At 40.7% G+C, this 25,954-nt stretch overlaps 1 protein-coding gene across 19 annotated transcripts in view; it reads right to left on the bottom strand.

The window, feature by feature from the left end:
• Positions 1 to 25,954, bottom strand: part of ZnT63C (zinc transporter 63C) — a 207,291-nt gene that overhangs the window by 22,451 nt on the left and 158,886 nt on the right. For 12 of the 19 annotated variants that reach the window (XM_070102684.1, XM_070102682.1, XM_070102693.1 and 9 more), the window contains 4 exons: positions 25,492 to 25,719; positions 23,904 to 24,079; positions 22,482 to 22,591; positions 18,109 to 19,673 (listed from right to left, as the gene is read on the bottom strand). In XM_070102684.1, coding sequence (XP_069958785.1) covers positions 18,917 to 19,673; positions 22,482 to 22,591; positions 23,904 to 24,079; positions 25,492 to 25,719 — 1,271 coding nt within the window. In that variant the 3' untranslated portion in view covers positions 18,109 to 18,916. Of the gene's footprint in view, positions 1 to 15,278; positions 15,363 to 18,107; positions 19,674 to 22,481; positions 22,592 to 23,903; positions 24,080 to 25,491; positions 25,720 to 25,954 lie in introns of those variants that run through there. The other 7 variants (XM_070102681.1, XM_070102678.1, XM_070102680.1 and 4 more) reach the window with 3 other exon arrangements.

The raw sequence follows: 25,954 nt of genomic DNA, 5'->3' as shown, positions 1-25,954 counted from the left end.
ACTCTTCAACAATCATACACAAGGCTGCAGTGTATGTGCTATCATCAGTCATTATAACACTCTTCAACAATCATACACAAGACAGCAGTGGATGTGCTATCATTAATCATTATAACACTCTTCAACAATCATACACAAGGCAGCAGTGTATGAAGTGCCTGTCCAACTCCCTCTTCAAGATAGCTAGGGAGGTCTATTGGTAATCTCTCTTATGTGTGCTGGGAGGCAGTTGAACAGTCTCAGGCCCCCTAACACTCATTGTGCTGTCTCTGAGTGTATTCATGGCACCCCTGATTTTCATTGGGGGAAGTTTGCACAGCATGCTGAGTCTTTTGCTTCCGTAGGGAGTAACTTCTGTGCACAGATTTGGAACTGATCCCTCTAGGATTTTCCAAGTGTAAGCTATCATGTCTCTTTTTCACCTGCATTTCAAGGAGTACAGGGATTTCAACCGTTCAAAGTAATTGAAGTGCTCTACTGTACTTATATGTGCAGTGAAAGTTCTCTGTATATTGTCCAAGTCTGCAATTTTGTCTGCCTTGAAAGGACCCGTTAGTGTACAGCAATACTCCAGCCAAGAGAGAAAAAGTGATTTGAAAAGAATCATCACTGGCTTAGCATCCAGAGTTTTGAAGGTTCTCATTATCCATCCTATAATTTTCCTGACATTATCAGTCCCAGGTCCTTCACATTAGTTTTTCACTCTATTGCGTAATTGTGTTGTTTTAGTGCCAGGAATGCCTACAGTATTTATTTTGGACTTTACATTTTAATTGGTATTTTTTTAATTTTGTGTAAAACTGGCCAAATTACTGATTTCTGTTAACATGATAGCATAGTTGAAATAGTTGAAAAGGCAGTTTTTTGTGTTCAATCGATGCAACACAAATTAGCTTAAAATAGTGCCGATGCATGAGCTGCACCAAGACCTCTAACTTCATACCTGTGTAATTCTGTATGTTTTCAAACAAATTTCATACTTTTAGTGTCATTATCTTCAGAAAAATATTCTTTAACATTTAAAAAAAAAATTTAAACTGGACACTGAGAACAATACTTTGCTTTGGGAGTCTGGACAGTGAAAGTGTTCATTAGTTTATAAATTTTGTTTACAGGTGCAGAGGAGTGTAACTTATAGTGATTATAAATTTTGATTACAGGTGCAGAGGAGTGTAACTTACAGTGATTATAAATTTTGTTTACAGGTGCAGAGGAGTGTAACTTACAGTGATTATAAATTTTGTTTACAGGTGCAGAGGAGTGTAACTTATAGTGATTTTAAGTTGGTAACCTCCTGGGCTACCAACTTATAAATATATGATGCATAATAATCATTATACCAAAAACAAAATCACATTATCTGCATATCACAGTTTGACTTATGATATTTCGACTTTACAGTGGTGCGATAGCGATGCACATTCAGTACTGTACAGTACAGCCTCTCCTCACTTAACGACGGAGTTCCATTCCTAATACCACATTAGTAAACGAATTCGTCACTAAATGAGGAGCATACTATAATGGTAGCGAGTTTGTCAACCATCTTTGATATTGCTTTAACGTCACCTTTGAACCATTATACAGTAGTGTATTGTATATTGTAAAATAAACAGAATAGAGGAAATCAGTTCTAATATACATTATTTAGGTATGCACATTGGTCAGAGAGCTGGCCACAAGTCCGAGTTGTTGGTAAACGAGTACGTCGCTAGGTGAGGAGAGGCTGTAACTATAAAGCACAAGTGGCACAATACTGAGACTGGAACATTACACAAATAACTCACACACAAGAGAGAGAGAAGCTTATGGCAATGTTTTGGACTGATTTGGACCACTGACCAGTCACACTAACACAAGATGAGGAGGAAGCCAGTACAGGAACGCTCTACCTTACAGCATTTTGCTAATACAGGGGTTTTCAATTATACCCATTCTTCATATATTCAGACTTCCTACAATAAATATATTCACCACTCACTATAAGCTAAGGACAAAAATGTGTGTACTGTGCATGCATTATATAGGCCTAGCTCTATTGTTCACTTAATATATGATAGTGTAAACATGTTATCAGGCTTTTATATGCATTTGAAAGGGGAACAAAGGGTATGTTTCACTTTACAGCAATTTTTGCTTTATAGCAGTAGCCTAGAACCTAATCTGCTGTACAAGTGAGGCTCTCCTGTACAGCAGTAGCCTGGAACCTAACCTGCTGTATAAGTGGGGCCTTCCTATACAGCAGTAGCCTGGAACCTAACCTGCTGTATAAGTGGGGCCCTCCTGTACAGCAGTAGCCCAGAACCTAACTTGTTGTATAAGTGAGGCCCTCCTGTGCAGTAGTACCCTGGAACCTAACCTGCTGTATAAGTGGGGCCCTCCTGTATAGCAGTAGCCCAGAACCTAACCTGCTGTATAAGTGGGGCCCTCCTGTTAAGCAGAAGCCCAGAACATAACCTGCTGTATGAGTGGGGCCCTCCTGTATAGCAGTAGCCCAGAACGTAACCTGCCGTATAAGTGGGGCCCTCCCATATATATATACAATGTACAGGGTTCTTCATCTTCTTGTGTTAGTGTAACAAGTCATAAGCTTCTTTCTCCTATGTGCGGGTTTTTTGTGTATGCAATAGAGTACAGTAATGCCCCGCTTTACAGCGTTTCACCTTAAGGCATTCCGTTAATATGGCAATTTCAAGTTTTGACCAAAAGTCGTTATATGCTTCCCGTCTTTCTAATACAGCACACCCCACCCGGTTTGTTTACATTCTCCATGAGTACATCTCTCTATTATGTCTGGAAACTTTCCAAAATTTCAAGTTTTAAAGTTATTCCATATTTTATACGTTCTCTGATAATTATACTTACATGTACCTGTACCTAAATATACTTACACAGTGCTGGCATGCAGGTACACATTAAAATCACTAAGTGTCCCTCCAGTCTTAACGCCATAGTAATACTAATAGTACTTAATAATAATCACTCTTGGGCACATTAAATGTCTTATTTTACATTAATACAGACTTTTTTTTTTTTTTTTCAACAAGTCGGCCGTCTCCCACCGGGGCAGGGTGACCCAAAAAAGAAAGAAAATCCCCAAAAAGAAAATACTTTCATCATCATTCAACACTTTCACCACACTCGCACATTATCACTGTTTTTGCAGAGGTGCTCAGAATACAACAGTCTAGAAGCATACACATATAAAGATACACAACATATCCCTCCAAACTGCCAATATCCCAAACCCCTCCTTTAAAGTGCAGGCATTGTACTTCCCATTTCCAGGACTCAAGTCCGACTATATGAAAATAACCGGTTTCCCTGAATCCCTTCACTAAATATTACCCTGCTCACACTCCAACAGATCGTCAGGTCCCAAGTACCATTCGTCTCCATTCACTCCTATCTAACACGCTCACGCACGCTTGCTGGAAGTCCAAGCCCCTTGCCCACAAAACCTCCTTTACCCCCTCTCTCCAACCCTTTCGAGGACGGCCCCTACCCCGCCTTCCTTCCCCTATAGATTTATATGCTTTCCATGTCATTCTACTTTCATCCATTCTCTCTAAATGACCAAACCACCTCAACAACCCCTCTTCTGCCCTCTGACTAATGCTTTTATTAACTCCACACCTTCTCCTAATTTCCACACTCCGAATTTTCTGCATAATATTTACACCACACATTGCCCTTAAACAGGACATCTCCACTGCCTCCAACCGTCTCCTCGCTGCTGCATTTACCACCCAAGCTTCACACCCATATAAGAGTGTTGGTACTACTATACTTTCATACACTCCCTTCTTTGCCTCCATAGATAACGTTTTTTGACTCCACATATACCTCAATGCACCACTCACCTTTTTTCCCTCATCAATTCTATGATTAACCTCATCCTCCATAAATCCATCCGCCGACACGTCAACTCCCAAGTATCTGAAAACATTCACTTCTTCCATACTCCTCCTCCCCAATTTGATATCAAAATTTGATATCAAATTAATACAGACATTTTCATTAATCCATCTGTGATATTTTCTTCAAAATTATATGTATAAGAAACACATCAAATAGCACATAAACATGCTATGTTTATATGCTATGGAGGTGTCATAGCCGGGCGAAGGGAAAACATTACGTTTTCTCTGGTCTAGCACTAGAGAAAATATGTATGAATCTATGTTTGGCACATTTACTCCTGCTTTTGTTTACAATTCTTGGCATGAATTCTCATTACTTCTCCCTTCGTTTATGATGGCATCTAAAGGTAGTTGTTAAAAACGATTAAATTCAGTGAACAAGGTATGTTGATGATAATAATATGGCTCTGGGCCACATTAAATATCATATACCTATGTAGTTAGGTCACCATAGGTGTGGCTCTGTAGCCCAGGTGGGCTACATGTACCGGCTACCTACACCTGACTTCCTACAAATAAATTTTACTCACCTCTCATCCTACATTAAGACTCGCATATTTTAAGGTAAATAATGTGTACCCTAGGTGTATTTTATCTCTCTGGGCTGCTTTAAATATCATATATTAAGTTTGGGACAGGGAGCCAGGGCTAGCAACATCTGAATCCTTCAAATAAGTACTACTCACCACTCACCCTAAATTAAGACTACAAATATATTATGGTAAGTAATGAATGTAATGTGTATGTATTTTACTTTTTATTGTGTTTTTTAATGCCTAGTTCTATTACTAACTTAATGTAAGCTAGTGTAAACTTGTTGTCTAGCATTTATATGCATTTACAAGTGGAAAAAATGGCATTCTGCTTTCTGGCGATGTCTGCTTTCTGGCAGTAGCCTGGAACCTAATCTGCCATATAAGTAGGGCCCTACTGTACTGTACCAGTTTGCTATGCATAAAAGTGGGTAAATATTAACCACAGTAGTGATTAATATGTTACACACTATGGTATTATTTATTTAACCTCCTAATACTGCATCAATTTAAAATATGAGTGTTTTATTAATTTCAGTTTTGCTTGAAAAATTATGGATACTATGAGAGGTGTAGTAATAATGTATACATCAAATTGTAATAATGCTTTACAAAAAATTATACCCAGTATGTACCACAATGAATAAAAAGGCACAATACCGAGACTGGAACAATACACAAATAACCCGCACACAGGAGGTTGAAACTTATGACGATGTTTCGGTCCTACTTGAACCATTCACTTGCTCTCTTCCCATCCCTACACCAAGACTATCCTTGTTAATACAACTAAGAAACTGACTCGCCCTCGCTCTCTTCTTGTCCCTACACCAAGACTGTCCTTGTTAATACAACCAAGAAACTGACTCATCCTCGCTCTCTTCTTGTCCCTACACCAAGACTGTCCTTGTTAATACAACCAAGAAACTGACTCACCCTCACTTTCTTCTTGTCCCCACACCAAGACTGTTCTCATTAATACAACCAAGAAACTGACTCGCCCTCGCTCTCTTGTCCCTACACCAAGACTGCCTTCGTTAATACAACCACGAAACTGACTCACCCTCGCTCTCTTTGTCCCTACACCAAGACTGTCCTCGCTAATACAACCAAGAAACTGACTCACCCTCGCTCTCTTCCCGTCCCGCATTCAGCCAAGAATGTCCTCCACGTGCAGGTTGTGTAATATACTATATTTATTGTAAATAAACCACAGCACAGGTGGGGTTAGAACTCATGGTGAGTGGTGAAACTCCAAGCCAGTGCATAAGCCACTGGGCCAGATGGCTACAATAAAATTCCTCCAACTAAGCCAGCTGGCCAAGTGGCTTACACAGTGGCCTGGAGGTTTACAAATCACTCGCCATGGGTTCTAACCCCACCAATAGCCTAGTACACAAATAACCCGCACATAAAAGAGAGAAGCTTACGACGACGTTTCGGTCCGACTTAGACCATTGACAAAGTCACACTAACCAGAGGAGGAGCAGGATGGCTATATATAGGCAGGAAGAGGTGGTGGTAGTAGTAGTAGTAGTAGTAGTACAAGAGTTGTATATAATACCAACAAGATGAAATTAAGACACATGCACAACACCCGGGCATCCCCATCATAGACGTTTCGCCATCCAGCCAGCTACTGGATGGCGAAACGTCCACAACAAAGACAACCAGACGCCGCACATGTGTCTTAATTTCATCAGTAGTTGTTGTAGTAGTAGAAGAAGAAGAAGAAGAGGTAGTAGTAGTGGTAGTGGTAGAAGTGGGAAATAAAAAGGACGAGCCAGTCAAATACAAAGGAAGGGGAGCACTGCAAGAGAGCTAGATGCCCACAGAGGGAGAACAAGTGCACAGAGGTGCATGAAAGGGAAGTGGTGAAATAAATGAAGAAGGAACAGAAACACGAGACAGGAGAGAGAAAAAGACAACCCAGAGGAGAAAAGGAAAGAGGAAAGGGGAAGAGGAAGAAGAAGAAAAAGAAAAAGAAAAAATGAAGATTCAGGTTAAGTCACGGGTGTTCTGAAGATTGGAGCATTTTACAATGTAGTGGGAGAGGAAGGCATCTACAGAGACGAAGCCAGGGCTAAGGTTCATACAAGGAAAGTTGTGTATTAGAGAGGATTCAACTAGACGGCGACTGTTCGAGTTGGAAGTAGGGAAGACAGTTTTAGCAGAAGACCAGTCAATAGGATGGCTATGATCTCTGACGTGACAGAAAAGAGCATTGTTAGTGTCGGCAAGCCTAACACTATTTTTGTGCTCCCTAAGTCTGTCAGAAAGAGATCGACCAGTTTCTCCGAAGTGTTGAAGAGGACAGGAGGAGCAAGAAATAGAGTAGACACCAGGAACATCTGTAGAGGGAGGAGAGGTATGAACGAGATTAGTGCGAAGAGTGTTAGTCTGGCGGAAGGTAAGCTTGATGTCTAAGGGACGGAGAGAATTGTTGAGATTAGAAAGACCGGAAATGTAGGGAAGGCAGAGGATAGAAGAGTTCTCATGAGTAGAGAGTTTGGGAGAGAAGAAATTGCGTTTAGCACGTGAGAGGGCAGAGTCTATGAAATGGGAAGGGTAGCCAAGACGGGAGAACGAATTATGAAGAGTGGAAATTTCTGCTGGAAGGAACTGAGGATCACAGATGCGGAGGGCACGGAGAAAGAGGGAGATAAGAACACTTTTCTTGACAGGGGAAGCATGATAGGAAAAGTAGTGAATGTACATGCCACTGTGCATAGGTTTACGGTAAACGGAAAAGGAAAAACCTGTAACTGAGCGGTGGATATGGACATCAAGGAAAGGAAGCAAGGAATTAGATTCCCATTCAGCTTTAATCTTAATGGAAGGGGCAAGATTATTAAGAGCTTCAAGAAAAGGTTGGAAGAGACTGGAGTCATGAGGCCACAGAGCAAAGATGTCATCCACATAGCGGAGCCAGAGTGAAGGTTGCACATCGAGGGTAGGAAGAAGAACAGTCTCGAAGTATTCCATGTAAAGATTAGCAAGGACAGGAGAGAGAGGAGAGCCCATAGCGACACCGAAGGTTTGAGAATAATATTTCCCTTGGAAGGAAAAGGAGTTAGAGTCCACACAGAGGCGGATCAGATCAAGAAAGACATCAGTGGGGATAGGGAGATGAAGAAACCCTTCATGGGCCTTCTCTCTAAGGAAATCAAGGACATCATCAAGAGGGACATTGGTGAAGAGGGACTCAACGTCAAGACTAAGCATCTTACAGGTTGGGAGAGAGCGAACCCGTTCAACGAAGTCTTGAGAGTGACGGAGGTGGGCAGGAGAAAAAGTACCAAGAAAGGGAGTGAGGGTTTTGGCCAGCCAAGAAGCAAGAGAATAAGAGACAGAACCTCTAGAGGATATGATAGGACGAAGAGGAATATCAGGTTTATGAGTTTTGGGAAGGCCATAGAAATAGGGAAGAGAGGGACAGATGACACGAAACCGTTGAACAAGGTCAAAGTCAGGAGGACAGAGGTCGGAGAAAGTCCTTAGTTTTTTGTTGAAAGTTCTCTTGATGCAATCAAGAGGGTTGGAAACGAGAGGAGTGTAGGTGCGTGAGTCAGAGAGCAAGACATCAGCTTTACGGAGGTAATCCTCGCGATCAAGGATAACTACCGGATTACCTTTGTCAGAAGATAGTATGACAATGTTAGTGTTGGATTTAAGAGAAGAAAGGGCAAGTTGGTAATGGCGTGGAAGGTGGTGATTCTTAGAAAACAGACTAACAAGAGCAGGAAGGAGAGCACCACGAAAAGTGGACAAGTCAGGAAGATTACGGAAGCGAGATTGACGAAAGGAATCAAAAGAGCTAATCAGGGAAATAACAGCGCGATTAGTAGGCGAAGTGGCAAAGGAAAGGCCAAAACCAAGAAGTTCAAGCTCATACTGAGAGAGTGAGACAGAAGACAGATTAGTAACACAGTCAGTGAGGGAGAATTTAGACCAAGGGCTAGCTGAGATGAGACGTTGAAGTTTATTCTGTAGTTTGGAAGAATGAATTTGTGCATTCAGGCGAGCAGTGTCAAAGGCAATGGTAGAGAGAAGGTTACAGAGATCCCGTGGTAGAGCCGCAAAGAGAGCACGTTGACGTTGACGGAAAGTAAAGAAGGCATCTTCAACCTGTGATTTAGTAGAAAGAATGAGCTGTTGAAGTAGGAGACGGGCATGATCAGGAAAGGGAGTGCCCAGTGGGTTGGTTTTCAGGAAGTGGGAGAAGGAAGGTGGCAGAACTTGTTCAGCAAGACAGTCACGTAGGAAGCGAAGCTGATTCTTATGACGCCGGGTAGCTTCACTTCCTACGTGACTGTCTTGCTGAACAAGTTCTGCCACCTTCCTTCTCCCACTTCCTGAAAACCAACCCACTGGGCACTCCCTTTCCTGATCATGCCCGTCTCCTACTTCAACAGCTCATTCTTTCTACTAAATCACAGGTTGAAGGTGCCTTCTTTACTTTCCGTCAACGTCAACGTGTTCTCTTTGCGGCTCTACCACAAGTTCTCTGTAACCTTCTCTCTACCATTGCCTTTGACACTGCTCGCCTGAATGCACAAATTCATTCTTCCAAACTACAGAATAAACTTCAACGTCTCATCTCAGCTAGCCCTTGGTCTAAATTCTCCCTCACTGACTGTGTTACTAATCTGTCTTCTGTCTCACTCTCTCAGTATGAGCTTGAACTTCTTGGTTTTGGCCTTTCCTTTGCCACTTCGCCTACTCCTCGCGCTGTTATTTCCCTGATTAGCTCTTTTGATTCCTTTCGTCAATCTCGCTTCCGTAATCTTCCTGACTTGTCCACTTTTCGTGGTGCTCTCCTTCCTGCTCTTGTTAGTCTGTTTTCTAAGAATCACCACCTTCCACGCCGTTACCAACTTGCCCTTTCTTCTCTTAAATCCAACACTAACATTGTCATACTATCTTCTGACAAAGGTAATTCGGTAGTTATCCTTGATCGCGAGGATTACCTCCATAAAGCTGATGTCTTGCTCTCTGACTCACGCACCTACACTCCTCTCGTTTCCAACCCTCTTGATCGCATCAAGAGAACTTTCAACAAAAAACTAAGGACTCTCTCCGACCTCTGTCCTCCTGACTTTGACCTTGTTCAACGGTTTCGTGTCATCTGTCCCTCTCTTCCCTATTTCTATGGCCTTCCCAAAACTCATAAACCTGATATTCCTCTTCGTCCTATCATATCCTCTAGAGGTTCTGTCTCTTATTCTCTTGCTTCTTGGCTGGCCAAAACCCTCACTCCCTTTCTTGGTACTTTTTCTCCTGCCCACCTCCATCACTCTCAAGACTTTGTTGAACGGGTTCGCTCTCTCCCAACCTGTAAGATGCTTAGTCTTGACGTTGAGTCCCTCTTCACCAATGTCCCTCTTGATGATGTCCTTGATTTCCTTAGAGAGAAGGCCCATGAAGGGTTTCTTCATCTCCCTATCCCCACTGATATCTTTCTTGATCTGATCCACCTCTGTGTGGACTCTAACTCCTTTTCCTTCCAAGGGAAATATTATTCTCAAACCTTCGGTATCGCTATGGGCTCTCCTCTCTCTCCTGTCCTTGCTAATCTTTACATGGAATACTTCGAGACTGTTCTTCTTCCTACCCTCGATGTGCAACCTTCACTCTGGCTCCGCTATGTGGATGACATCTTTGCTCTGTGGCCTCATGACTCCAGTCTCTTCCAACCTTTTCTTGAAGCTCTTAATAATCTTGCCCCTTCTATTAAGTTTAAAGCTGAATGGGAATCTAATTCCTTGCTTCCTTTCCTTGATGTCCATGTCCACCGCTCAGTTACAGGTTTTTCCTTTTCCGTTTACCGTAAACCTATGCACAGTGGCATGTACATTCACTACTTTTCCTATCATGCTTCCCCTGTCAAGAAAAGTGTTCTTATCTCCCTCTTTCTCCGTGCCCTCTGCATCTGTGATCCTCAGTTCCTTCCAGCAGAAATTTCCACTCTTCATAATTCGTTCTCCTGTCTTGGCTACCCTTCCCATTTCATAGACTCTGCCCTCTCACGTGCTAAACGCAATTTCTTCTCTCCCAAACTCTCTACTCATGAGAACTCTTCTATCCTCTGCCTTCCCTACATTTCCGGTCTTTCTAATCTCAACAATTCTCTCCGTCCCTGAGACATCAAGCTTACCTTCCGCCAGACTAACACTCTTCGCACTAATCTCGTTCATACCTCTCCTCCCTCTACAGATGTTCCTGGTGTCTACTCTATTTCTTGCTCCTCCTGTCCTCTTCAATACTTCGGAGAAACTGGTCGATCTCTTTCTGACAGACTTAGGGAGCACAAAAATAGTGTTAGGCTTGCCGACACTAACAATGCTCTTTTCTGTCACGTCAGAGATCATAGCCATCCTATTGACTGGTCTTCTGCTAAAACTGTCTTCCCTACTTCCAACTCGAACAGTCGCCGTCTAGTTGAATCCTCTCTAATACACAACTTTCCTTGTATGAACCTTAGCCCTGGCTTCGTCTCTGTAGATGCCTTCCTCTCCCACTACATTGTAAAATGCTCCAATCTTCAGAAAACCCGTGACTTAACCTGAATCCACATTTTTTCTTTTTCTTTTTCTTCTTCTTCCTCTTCCCCTTTCCTCTTTCCTTTTCTCCTCTGGGTTGTCTTTCTCTCTCCTGTCTCGTGTTTCTGTTCCTTCTTCATTTATTTCACCACTTCCCTTTCACGCACCTCTGTGTGCTTGCTCTCCCTCTGTGGGCATCTAGCTCTCTTGCAGTGCTCCCCTTCCTTTGTATTTGACTGGCTCGTCCTTTTTATTTCCCACTTCTACCACTACCACTACTACCACCTCTTCTTCTTCTTCTACTACTACTACAACTACTGATGAAATTAAGATACATGTGCCGCGTCTGGTTGTCTTTGTTGTGGACGTTTCGCCATCCAGTAGCTGGCTGGATGGCGAAACGTCTATGATGGGGATGCCCGGGTGTTGTGCATGTGTCTTAATTTCATCTTGTCGGTATTATATACAACTCTTGTACTACTACTACTACTACTACTACTACTACTACTACTACTACTACTACTACTACTACTACTACTACTACTACTACTACCACCACCTCTTCCTGCCTATATATAGCCGTCCTGCTCCTCCTCTGGTTAGTGTGACTTTGTCAATGGTCCAAGTCGGACCGAAACGTCGTCGTAAGCTTCTCTCTTTTATGTGCGGGTTATTTGTGTATCGTTCCAGTCACGGTATTGTGCCTTTTGTTATTTAATAGTCTAGTATGTTTGCAACTGTGTTATTACGATTTATTTTAAATGTTTTTCAATTCTTATTATTATCAATTTTGCTCTATTTATGTGAGTAATGTATCCCAAGAGAAGCAGTGTGCATTATGTCACAGTGAATGGCAGAGGCATGATGAACGTATCTTGAATGAGGAGAGTGCCAGAGAGAATCCAGTAGGTAGCCTGAGAGTAGAGCTCTTGGTTAATTCATCTGATAAGTAAGTCGAGTCTTCTTTCATAACTGAGCAGACAGATGGTGTGAGAGCCTGAGTGAGGTTATTGACCCAAACTTCAGTGAGTCTGGAGGCTTCATTGGTTGCACACAAGCTCCACTTGGTGCTGTACTAGCTTGCAACGTGTTTGAGGGTGTCAGGAATGTCCTCGAGTCTATTTTGGCAGTGCCATGAGGGTGTGTTAATGTTTGACTATCTTATGTGATCATGTTCACCAGGGGTCAGAACAACCAGGCTATGATGGATGTGTAGGACAGCGGGTCACCAGCAGCCTGGTTGACCAGGCAAACATCAGACGAGACTGGCCCATGGCTGGGCTCCAGCAGAAAAACTTGGAAATCATCAAAGGCTAAGTAAATGTCAACAACAATAATAATAATAATAACAATAATTAATAACAATAATATTTTTTTTTAACACACCAACAATCTCCCACCGAGATAAAAGTGACCTGAAAAAGAATAAACATGTTCACCATCACTCGGTCCATCACTGTCTTGCCAGAGGGGCACCAGTACTACACTTCAAAACTACAAAATATCCCCACTCCTCCTTTAGGGTGCAGGTACTGTACTTTCTACCACCAAGACTCAAGTCCAGCTAACCAGTGTCCCTGTATACCTTCAATAAATGTTACTTTGCTTACATGCCAACAGCACATCAAGTCATAAAAACCACTTGCCTCCACTCACTCCTATCTAACATGACTTAAGAAATCGTAATGACACGATTGCAAATAAACCATACCCCCGGCCGGGATTGAACCCGCGGTCATAGAGTCTCAAAACTCCAGCCCGTCGCGCTAGCCACTAGACCAGCTAGCCACAATAAGATTCATCCAACTAGGTATATTTCTACACCATAGGAAAGTTAGCACAGGCACCTCTGTGACCACAAATGCAAGTTTTTACAGACGAATCTCCAGCTAGCGTGGCCGTGACGAACTCTAGCTCAAGTCCCTTCACTGCCGTCAACATGACTTAAGAAATCGTAATGACACGATTGCAAATAAACCATACCCCCGGCCGGGATTGAACCCGCGGTCATAGAGTCTCAAAACTCCAGCCCGTCGCGCTAGCCACTAGACCAGCTAGCCACAATAAGATTCATCCAACTAGGTATATTTCTACACCATAGGAAAGTTAGCACAGGCACCTCTGTGACCACAAATGCAAGTTTTTACAGACGAATCTCCAGCTAGCGTGGCCGTGACGAACTCTAGCTCAAGTCCCTTCACTGCCGTCAACATGACTTAAGAAATCGTAATGACACGATTGCAAATAAACCATACCCCCGGCCGGGATTGAACCCGCGGTCATAGAGTCTCAAAACTCCAGCCCGTCGCGCTAGCCACTAGACCAGCTAGCCACAATAAGATTCATCCAACTAGGTATATTTCTACACCATAGGAAAGTTAGCACAGGCACCTCTGTGACCACAAATGCAAGTTTTTACAGACGAATCTCCAGCTAGCGTGGCCGTGACGAACTCTAGCTCAAGTCCCTTCACTGCCGTCAACATGACTTAAGAAATCGTAATGACACGATTGCAGTGAAGGGACTTGAGCTAGAGTTCGTCACGGCCACGCTAGCTGGAGATTCGTCTGTAAAAACTTGCATTTGTGGTCACAGAGGTGCCTGTGCTAACTTTCCTATGGTGTAGAAATATACCTAGTTGGATGAATCTTATTGTGGCTAGCTGGTCTAGTGGCTAGCGCGACGGGCTGGAGTTTTGAGACTCTATGACCGCGGGTTCAATCCCGGCCGGGGGTATGGTTTATTTGCAATCGTGTCATTACGATTTCTTAAGTCATGTTGACGGCAGTGAAGGGACTTGAGCTAGAGTTCGTCACGGCCACGCTAGCTGGAGATTCGTCTGTAAAAACTTGCATTTGTGGTCACAGAGGTGCCTGTGCTAACTTTCCTATGGTGTAGAAATATACCTAGTTGGATGAATCTTATTGTGGCTAGCTGGTCTAGTGGCTAGCGCGACGGGCTGGAGTTTTGAGACTCTATGACCGCGGGTTCAATCCCGGCCGGGGGTATGGTTTATTTGCAATCGTGTCATTACGATTTCTTAAGTCATGTTGACGGCAGTGAAGGGACTTGAGCTAGAGTTCGTCACGGCCACGCTAGCTGGAGATTCGTCTGTAAAAACTTGCATTTGTGGTCACAGAGGTGCCTGTGCTAACTTTCCTATGGTGTAGAAATATACCTAGTTGGATGAATCTTATTGTGGCTAGCTGGTCTAGTGGCTAGCGCGACGGGCTGGAGTTTTGAGACTCTATGACCGCGGGTTCAATCCCGGCCGGGGGTATGGTTTATTTGCAATCGTGTCATTACGATTTCTTAAGTCATGTTGACGGCAGTGAAGGGACTTGAGCTAGAGTTCGTCACGGCCACGCTAGCTGGAGATTCGTCTGTAAAAACTTGCATTTGTGGTCACAGAGGTGCCTGTGCTAACTTTCCTATGGTGTAGAAATATACCTAGTTGGATGAATCTTATTGTGGCTAGCTGGTCTAGTGGCTAGCGCGACGGGCTGGAGGTTTGAGACTCTATGACCGCGGGTTCAATCCCGGCCGGGGGTATGGTCCTATCTAACATGTTCACACACACTTGCTGGATGTCTAAACCCTTCACATAGAAAGCCTCCTTTACCTCCTCCCTCCAACCTTTCTTAGGACAACCCCTACCCCACCTTCTTTCCACTACAGATTTATACACTCTCCAAGTCATTCTACTTTGTTCCATCCTCTCTAAATGACCAAACCAACTCACCAACCCCTCTTCAGCCCTCTGGATAATACTTTTAGTAACTCTGCACCTCCTCCTAATCTCCAAGCTGCAAATTCTCTGCAAAATATTCACACCACACATTAAGTAATAATAATAATAATAATAATAATAATAATAATAATAATAATAATAATAATAATAATAATAATAATAATAATAATAAATGTACAAAAAAGAAAGTTTATGAAAGTGTTTCTTCTTTTTCAGGTCACCTTGCCTCTGTGGGAGATGGCCTGTTTAAAAATAAAAATAATAATAATAATGAAATGCCCTAAACCAATGAAGGTGGGTCACCATTGCACATTCAAGAACACACATCAAATAAGCAGCAGGTGAGGGTCCCAAGGAATGACTGGGGAACAAAGCAAGGTAGCATAGGAACATAGTAACTAAAAGTGTAAAAATGGTCTGTAATAATGAAAAAAGCCAGAGAGAGCATGCATGTTAAATATGGCACTGAGAGAGAGAAGGTACAACAATAAGCATGAAAACGGTTTATCAAAACTTGTGAAACATTTACCATGACCAGGAAAACCTCACACAAGAGAGAATCACCCTAAGTCATCTCATGCATAGGTGCCATAGTTGAGTGCTGAAGTAAACTCTGCAATAGTGAATTAAAAAATTATGAAAAAAAAAAAGATAAGTGATATATTTGCATGAAACACATTATCACACACTGCTGGAAGAGGCCGCTGCATGCACACCATTTCAACAATACTAAAGCTAAATATAACAAAGCCAGGAAAAATATAACTAGAAAATGGTTTACATATTAGTAGAGATAGCATGGTATGGAATATAACTTGTAACAAGTTCTGGGGTTTCAAATATTGTCATCACTACTGCTACTTCAAAATAAATAAATAGAAAATCTTTTTAAATGCTGGTGGCCGTCTCCCACCAAGCAAGGTGGGCTAAAAAACAAAAACACTTTCACCATCACTCACACTATCACTGTATTTGCAGAGGCGTTCAGATACAACAGTTTAGATGTCACTCTAAACAACCAATATCCCAAACCACTAGTTTAGAGTGCAGACATTGTACTTCCCACCAGGGCTCAAGTCCAGCTAACTGGTTTCCTTGAATCCCTTCACAAAATATTATCCTGCTCACACTCCAACAACTCATCAAGTCCCAAAAAGTATTCGTCTCCACTCACTCCTATTTAACACGCTCATACATGCCTACTGTATGTCCAAGTCCCTTGCACACAAAACCTCCTTCATCCCTTCCCTAGGATGATCCCTACCCCTCCTTCCCTCCACCACAGATAATGTGAGAAATCACGAAAGCGCTTGGATGTCCACTATTTTTTCACAGTGGTTGTTTTACATATTGTGATATCACCTATTTACTGTGATCTTGTTGCACATATATATTATAGTAACTCAAACTATATGTTAGGAAACATATTAAGTAAAATTACCATCATGTTCAGTGCTCTTCAACTTATTTAAAGTTCACATTATTACTGTATAGCTTGAAGATTCAAGTTTAGTGTTTTATATTCTGATACCTTTTATTTGCATTCAGTCATGCATGTAAGACACCAATGTTTATTTCTTGTCCTGTCTTAATAATTATAGTACCACCTAGACATTATAATTATTATTATTTTGATTATTTAAATGGCAATTTCCAAGTGGAGTTGGTAAGAGCAATGGGCTGTGTGGCTTCCTGAAGTACAATCATCCTTAAAAATTTGGAGACATCCTTATTTATTAAGGGTCTCAAGTTATCCAACATTTTTTTATTGATGAACAACTCGTGAATATAGTATATTTCCCATGGTTACTTTTAGGCTTGGTGCATGACCTCCTAATTTGAAAACCAAAACCAATCAGTAGGTTTTGTCCAAGGACAAAATCCTTTATTCTGGTTATTCTGTCACATCTGTACGCCTCTTGCAAAACACTGGTAATGTGAATGATGGTGAGTGTTTCTTTTTTTTGGGGGGGTCACCCTGACTTGGTGCAATATGGCCAGCGTGTTTAAAAAAAAAAAACAGATTTAAACATATTACAGAGACTGAGTCTCTAAAATACAAAATAAACCCAAATCTGAAACAAAATTCATCAAGCAGATACAATCTTGTGTTACTTGCAGATTTTTAAGTTTCCTGGGGCCAATGAAAGCATAACTTGTCCCATTCTTTGCACATGCAAATTTGTAGGCACAAGTGCACTTGGTTTCCAGCCTCCAACTCATCACTTGATCATGAAGAAGTAATGCAAGACATGCTTGACTCAACAAAGTCAACACCAAACTTCTATTTTACCTCTATGCACTCACAGAAAAAGTGTGATGCCCAGTGACTGGCTGCAGCTCCAAGAGTAGGCTTAGTTTCCAAGCAAGCAGACACACACGCAATATATGGGTCTCCATGCAAAAAAGATACATGGCCACCTTGGCATGGGAAACCCCGAGGATGGGACAACCCAGCCAACAAGGCCCAAGGTATTAATGAAGACCATAATCTACCATCTCACTTCCCCATTCCCTCCTCCAAAGGAGTCTGCCCTTCAAGGAAGTCTGATGAGAATTTACTGGCACATGGGTTACTCCATCAATCACCTATGTGACTATGGTAAAATGCAATAGCAGTCTACCATCTTGTCAAAAGGTCAAAATAGCCTACTTGCTACTATGCAAAGGTGAGATTTAGTTGATACTACTAAATGAATAATCTGTCTGAATACTGATCCAAGTGTATGCTGAGCCTCATTACTAGTCAAGAGAAAATCTTGACAGGAGCAGAGGCACAGCAAGACAGTGTGCTTACAGACACATGAAGAAGGGGCAGTCAATGACCATATGGACTCAGTGATCTGAATGCTGAACTTGAGTGGTGCTTGCCTTTTAAGAATTTACCAGTAGCTCAGGACTGAAGTTTCCCGAGTCTTTCTGCTCTAAGTTGACAACAACTTGAAGAAAAGACTCTGCCTTCTAATGCCGACCCTTGAACCCCACACTACTTTCATAGTGGAACCAATATAATTCTCAACTGCTTAAACTCCAAGTCTCTTGACAGATAGTATTAGTTTGTTCATGCACCAAATACCATAGACTAATAGGTTCATACATACCCATTTAATGATGAACCTTCAGTCTCAAAATAGTGCACTTCACACCCTTCTCCCAACACATTCCAGACATTCCCTACACCACTTCCATCCACCTTTTCCCCCCAGAATGTCCTCATATATTTGCTTTCAATAAACTCCATATGCAATAGACAGATTATAGAATATAGTAAGACACTGAGTGGTATAAAACACAAAAGTGAAATCATGTCTGTGTGTCTTGGATTTACAAAGCAAAATCAATACAAACAGGACATTAATAGTTCTATTTCTTACAATGTTTATGTCTAATTTTATTTATAAGGTGACGATTTTCAGGATTTTTTCCATTACAAAATTAACAAGTTAATACAACAGCAAAAAAGTCAAGTATCGTACACTGAAGACATTGACTTAAGCCTCATTACAGACAATGACACTCAAGTTATTATCAGGAAAAATATTTAATCTTTAAGAAATTATAAAATTAATTTAAATAATATGCAATTCTACTTGACATCGAAGCTGCCACTATTGACCATGTGAGTGATAAAAGTGAATTTTTGATTCAAGTTTGGTCATATTTATTGTTTTATTACAATTATCAACTCTAAAAATAATGATATACAGATAATAAATCTCACTAGGAATTACTGCATTCTTAAAGCTACTGTGTTATATGTATTAATCTTTCAAAATAAACAATAGAGTGAACATATTTCAGAGTTGCCAAATTAAATCAAAATAATGAAATAATTGACAATGAATCAGACTAGTAAAATAATAAAAGTAATTTATATCAAACTTCCCTGAGGAAGAGAATATATTGCTATATATACAAATCAAAAAGGTATTTACAACGTTATAAATAGGTCATCGTAATTATTTCATAAACTTAAATAATCTGCATATACAAATAAATACTACATGGTAATATTAACATATTTCTGTTTGGAACACACACACACCAAGTTTCTGGCAGTATTATATTATGTAAATGTGACAGATGAAACACTAATAATCATGGTATTCTATATACAAGGTCTTTGTTAAAATGAGTACAAAAAGTTTCAGATTTGCAAACTTGCAGTTAGGAAAGTCTCACTGAATCAGAAACCACTTGGGAGTCATTGTCTTCAATCGCTACTGCTATTGAAGACATGTAACTACTCTGCTGTGTAATTCTATTTATATTAAGAGTATTTTGGAGGTTCTTTTGAAAATCATTCACATGGTTATATATATCACTTGCATGATGAATACATTGATGTGAATTTTCAATCTGGATCACACTTGAAGCAAGACACTGGCAAGAATCACCAACTGTGTTTCTACTTAGAGCATCACTTGTGACTGGTGAGGGTTTAACAGAATTTTCCACATCAGAAGCTGAGCAAAGCTGAGAATGTGTCAGTTGTTGGGGACTGTGACTAAAAGCATTAGCATTATCAACAGAAGCAATAGCAGTTGCATCAGGGGACACCCTAGGTGGGTAACATGCACAAGCCCCATAGACATTGGGTAGGCTGCGGGACATTTTCCTTTCAAGCTGCAATTCTGTTAAAGCTGGGGAAGTCACTCGTTTTTGCTTGATGCTATTGAAACTTTGTCTGGAAGCACTTATTACCTGTTTGGAGAGCCCACAGCAGGTGTTTGCCACACAACCCTCTTTATCGTTAGAAGGGCAATCTAGGATACAGTCTTCTGCAGAATCGATGGAAGCAGAGGCACCGTCGTCCTCAAATTCAACAAATTCTGGTTGTATGGTAGTGGAATGAATACCTTCCTCATGAAACATTTTCTTTATCTTCTCAGCCAGAACCATGTAGTCCTTCAGGTTGCGACATCTAAAAAATATATAAAGTAAATACGTATTTCCTGTGTTCAAGGATAAAAATTTACAATAATCACAACTGTTCATCTAATTCTTCTTGAAATATATGTAAAACTACAGATACACATATGCAAACCTTGGAAAAGCTAATAAACTTTTCAGGAAAAAGTTACAGAATTCCTCACCGGGAGGATTATTATTATATTATTATTATAATTTTTTTAACACATCAGCTGTTTCCCACCGAGAAAGAAAAAACCCAAAAAGAAAGAAAAAACCCAAAAAGAAAGAAAAAACCCAAAAAGAAAGAAAAAACCCAAAAAGAAAGAAAAAACCCAAAAAGAAAGAAAACACTTTCATCATTATTCAGCACTTTCACCATCACTCATACATAATCAGTGTCTCTGCAGAGGCACTCAGATACAACAGCTTAGACATCCCTCCAAATTATTATTATATTATTATCATATTATTATTATTATTATTATTATTATTACAATCATAATTAAGTACTACCTAGGTAGTAGGTTGGTAGACAGCAACCGCCCAGGGAGGTACTACCGTCCTGCCAAGTGAGTGTAAAACGTAAGCCTGTAATTGTTTTACACGATGGTAGGATTGCTGGTGTTTTTTCTGTCTCATAAACATGCAAGGTTTCAGGTACGTCTTGCTACTTCTGCTTACACTTAGGTCACACTACACATACATGTACAAGCATATGTATACACACCCCTCTGGGTTTTCTTCTATTTTCTTACTAGCTCTTGTTCTTGTTTATTTCCTCTTATCTCCATGGGGAAGTGGAACAGAATTCTTCCTCCGTAAGCTATGCGTGTTGTAAGAGGCGACTAAAATGCCAGGAGCAAGGGGCTAGTAACCCCTTCTCCTGTATATATTACTAAATGTGAAAGGAGAAACTTTTGTTTTTCCTTTTGGGCCACCCCGCCTCGGTGGGATACGGCTGGTGTGTTGAAAGAAAGAAAGAATTAAGTACTAAACCTACAAGGTTCATACAGCACTGCTCACCATGAAGAATAAGTCACAATACTGTGACAGGAGCAAATCACTATTAACCAATATTCTCTACACTTCAGGCTAATAAGTGATAGCTCAACATACTCTAAATAACAAAGACAAGAACAGAGCACTAATTGACAATAATTATCAAACAAAGATTCTCTCTCTAACTTCAGAGATCTGCAAAAGCTTGCTTATCATGTTGTTTATTACATGATTATTGTATCTGTTGTTCTACATCTTGATGGCTATGATGATCACTGCTCCTACAGCCTGGTCTCAGGCCAGACCTCTAGCTTGATAGCCTGGTCAGTCAGTCTGTCTGTCATCATTACACACAGCCTGGTCTCAGGCGAGACCTCTAGCTTGATAGCCTGGTCAGTCAGTCTGTCTGTCATCATTACACACAGCCTGGTCTCAGGCGAGACCTCTAGCTTGATAGCCTGGTCAGTCAGTCTGTCTGTCATCATTACACACAGCCTGGTCTCAGGCGAGACCTCTAGCTTGATAGCCTGGTCAGTCAGTCTGTCTGTCATCATTACACACAGCCTGGTCTCAGGCGAGACCTCTAGCTTGATAGCCTGGTCAGTCAGTCTGTCTGTCATCATTACACACAGCCTGGTCTCAGGCGAGACCTCTAGCTTGATAGCCTGGTCAGTCAGTCTGTCTGTCATCATTACACACAGCCTGGTCTCAGGCCAGACCTCTAGCTTGATAGCCTGGTCAGTCAGTCTGTCTGTCATCATTACACACAGCCTGGTCTCAGGCAAGACCTCCTGCTTGATAGCCTGGTCAGTCAGTCTGTCTGTCATCATTACACACAGCCTGGTCTCAGGCCAGACCTCTAGCTTGATAGCCTGGTCAGTCAGTCTGTCTGTCATCATTACACACAGCCTGGTCTCAGGCCAGACCTCCTGCTTGATAGCCTGGTCAGTCAGTCTGTCTGTCATCATTACACACAGCCTGGTCTCAGGCAAGACCTCCTGCTTGATAGCCTGGTCAGTCAGTCTGTCTGTCATCATTACATACAGCCTAGTGTAGATGCCATAGTCTGGCTGATCATGGCAACGTTTAAAAAAAAACTTGTAGCCTTCCCTCCTGAAAATGGTTAGTGGTCTACTAGTTATTCCCCTTTATTTGAAGGAACAGTGTTGAAAAGCCTTGAATTATCTCTCAGTGTATAGCACATAATTACTGTACCCTCAACTATCCACTCCTACCATCCCAGAACCAGATTTAGTCATACGAGAACCTCTGGGCAAACAGTTTGTGAACCTCCCTCTACTCATTATTATTATTATTATTATTATTATTATTATTTTTTCTATTTTTTTTAACACACTGGCCATCGCCCATTGAGGTACGGTGACCCAAAAAAGAAACATTTTCACCATCACATGAACACACTGAGATTCGCTGTCGGGGGTGTTCCCACTGCCAGGATCAAACTCACAAAATAATTAATGCTGCTAACTCTATTAATATTTTTCAAAGAAGAAATTATTTTTTGTGGGTGCCCATAATGTGTAGGAACCCCTGGGCAATGGACCTTCTTCTTTCTTTTAAATTTGGCACTGTATCTGCCACTGGCTATAATACCTTGCAAGTTTGCCGTGTCCTCCATGGATGTCACTCTCATACAAATTCTACTATTGTTTGCAAGAATATTAGTACCTAGAAATCTGTGTAAATGTTCCCCAAAAGCCGCGATTTAAATTTTTTTAACTATACTAACACGTGATGCCTATGCCCATTGTAATTAAAATTCTTTATAAAATTAGCAACACTTAAAATATAAACTTACCTAATGTGAGCAGAAGCAATAATTCTCTCGCCTGCCAGTTGCCAAACATGGAACTCATGGACAGCAAGAACACCGTCCACATTCAGCAACTGTTTCTGTATGCCATCAACCTGAAAGTAAGCCAAAACCTCTAAATAAATGTGGAAGCTATACTGATGACTAATGAAACAACATTCACAAAAGTAATGTGATAAAACCTTTCATGCCATATACCACTTAACCTTATTAAATCAAGTATATCAACCTGTATTTTAGACAAATACTCATATTGTATTTCCAGTGAAAATTACATAACATACAAGGCAAAAAGAAATTCTGTATCATGTATAGTATCAACTACATTCCCATTTTTTATAGTTATTATCCCAAATGCCCAACAACGATGTCTAAAACAATTCTTGAAGAATTTTCTATCCTGCTCTTCCTAAAACATAACAAATACCACTTGTAAACTCAGCTTTCCACTAAGCCAAGGGTAGCAAAAACCTAAATGTTCTTATCTAGTAGTATATGTCCTCACATTCTTTGCTTTTATTTCAGTGTAATTGTGTGAAACACTACACATACATGTACAGGCATATATATATATATACACACACCTCTGAGTTTTCTTCTATTTTCTTACTAGTTCTTCTTGTTTATTTCCTATTATCTCCATGGGAAAGTGGATCTGAATTCTTTCTCCGTAAGCCATGGGTGTTGTAAGAAGAGACTAAAATGCCGGGAGCAAGGGGCTAGTAACCCCTTCTCCTGTATATATTACTAAATGTAAAAGGAGAAACTTTTGTTTTTCCTTTTGGGCCACCCCGCTTCGGTGGGATACGGCCGATGTGTTGAAAGAAAGAAGAAAAAATTGTGTGAAACAAGAGGGTGGTTCACTCCTTTGGAAGATTGATTCCATGACCACCCAACCAGGAGTCATGCACCACCCAGCTGTTGCAGGCAGTCCTGTATAAAGAGCCATAGAGAGTTTTTAAGATGAAAGGGGTATCAAAAGTGGTGTTTGGGGGATAGCCAAGGTGGTGTTTATGGGGTATCCAAATTGGTGTTTATGGTGTATTTAAAGTGGTGTCTAGGAGGGGTATCCAAAGTGGCATCAAGGGAGTAGCACAAGTGGTGTCTAGGGGTTAGCCAAGGAGGTGTAAGGGTGAACATAACCTTATGCAATTTTTTGCTAAAGAAAAATCCTTTATAAGTTAAAATTCTGAAATATAGTACTGCTGCTACTACTATTTCTACAGCTGCTACTCTCTTCTTACCCCTACATCTTCTCTACCTGTCATCTACTGTTTACTCTCTCAGTTGTAACTTAACTATGATCCAAGATGGAGTGAAACTTTGCTTTTCTCTTTATAAGTGTGGCTGTTGTATGCACTCTACATACTTTAAATTTTCCTCTTATAAAAAAAAAATTAGTCTTACCTGTATGTGGGTAGGAACCGTCTGTAGAAGAATGAGAGCAGAGACCTTCAACAAGGGCCAGGTGCTGAAGGTGATGAGTGTTACTAAACACAGAGATAATGCTGGGTCAATATATTTTGAGTATTCCCACTTGGTGAGCCAGACAACTAGGGCACTGATTATCACAATAACTGATCCTGTGAAGAAAAACTATTATTGTATTTATGGGGAAGCAGAAAAACAAATGCCCTAGTTCCAACAAAAGTTTTCAAAGTTTCTTAAAGAATTCAAGATGGAACTTAGTAAGACACTAACTAGTTTGTACATCTCGTCTCACTACAAATGAGTTTTGCTCTTGGTAAGTGGAAGTTAGTCAATGTGACTCCTATCTACATTCCTGAAATTGATTCTATGTGCAATTTCATAATACATATGTAATCTGAATAACATCTGGATTGGCAGCAACTCTCCAGGGACGTACTACTCTCCTGTTATATGAGTGTCAAACGGAAACTTGTTTTTTTTTTTTTGCATTCTGACATAAATGTTAATCTTTTCTGTCTCTGGAACAAGTAAGATGACAGACAGGTAAACCTTACAAACTTCTACTTACATTAACTATATATGCACAGTACATTCAGAAATTGACAGTGTACCATTCATTATACAAAATATTAATAAAAGGGGACAATGAAAAAGCTGAACACTTGTTCTTGTAACCTAATGCTGGCTCATTCCATTTTTTATCTCTCTGAGCTGTAAATATTCTGGAGCTATACCTTCTCCTAGACTGAATGACATGGATGGTTCACCACTTTCTCCAATCCCTTGTTAGGTTCCTGATCATCAGCATTTCACACCCACTTCCCCTTACTGACTCTGCATCTTCAACACAACAACAGAGCCTTCAAGTGACTTGACAATGTATGGTCCATATTAATAGTGTTCAGAATTGTGCCCAGGCATTGTTGCAGATGTTAAAAAATCCTGGGCAAATGATTCCTCTCCACATGATGACAATGGAGACAAAAATTACATCAACAAGAAAAAAAGGCTGCAATGTCATACAACTGGGTGAAGACAATGTAAGAGAGGGTTGGTGACTGGTCATCACACTCGAGTAAGTCATGAAGCTTACAGCCCATTTCCTTATTTGTCTGGTAGTGTAGCAGTCCCCCTTTTGACAAAACTGGAGAGTGGTACTGGTGATATCTGCATCATTTCTGATTTTAACATCCACCACTAGGACCTCATCCATCAAAGATTCATAAACCATAATACTGGGTATGTGAAGACCAGTTTTTGCTCTAATAACTGGTCCCTGTACTACTCCATATTTCTTCAAGATATCAGAGAATTCAATGTACGTCTATACCATCAAATTATCACCTGATCTCATTAGTGGGAAAATTATTATAAATAATTACATCAGAAATACTGTAATTAAAAGCCACCTTAATAAGCATAATTTAATTAAGGCATCTGAACACAGATTTACAATGTGGACCCAAAAGAAATAGGTAATGAGAAACAAGAATAAAAATTAGTGGTGCAATGAAAATACGAGTCTACAGCAATTGGGGTCAATTGTTAAATCTCAACAGCGTACCCATAGCATCTGAGAGGACATGTAGAAACACTCCTCTCATGTTCATTTGTGAGGCATTTTTGTTGCTCTCATCCACTTGCTTATCTGAACTAGGAAGTGAGTTGGGAGGTGGAGGTGTGAATCTCTCATCATTTTCGTTGTCATCTGTGGCTACCAGAGCATTAATGGTAGATAACTTGTTTTCATGAGTGTGACCATTGCCACCATGACTGTGACCATGCCCATGTTCTGTGAACAACAATATAATAAAGTTAGACAAATAGCACCATTGCTAAGTAATCAAGTATACTGCATTATCAAATAACTGTTTATTGGAACAACAATACTGCTAACAAGTACAGTAATAATAAAGCTGGATTATGGATGAGAGCCGACAGGTGGTTAAGAAAAACACGTACATGTATAACAAAAGGAGATTATTTACTATTACATAATTATACCTACAAGAGGTTTTATCAGGCAA

The sequence above is a fragment of the Cherax quadricarinatus genome, chromosome 83 (assembly GCF_038502225.1).
Source record: "Cherax quadricarinatus isolate ZL_2023a chromosome 83, ASM3850222v1, whole genome shotgun sequence".
Taxonomy (NCBI): Eukaryota; Metazoa; Arthropoda; class Malacostraca; order Decapoda; family Parastacidae; genus Cherax; species Cherax quadricarinatus.
The sequence above is the reverse complement of the archived record's forward strand: the minus strand, read 5'-3'. Positions and strand labels throughout refer to the sequence as shown.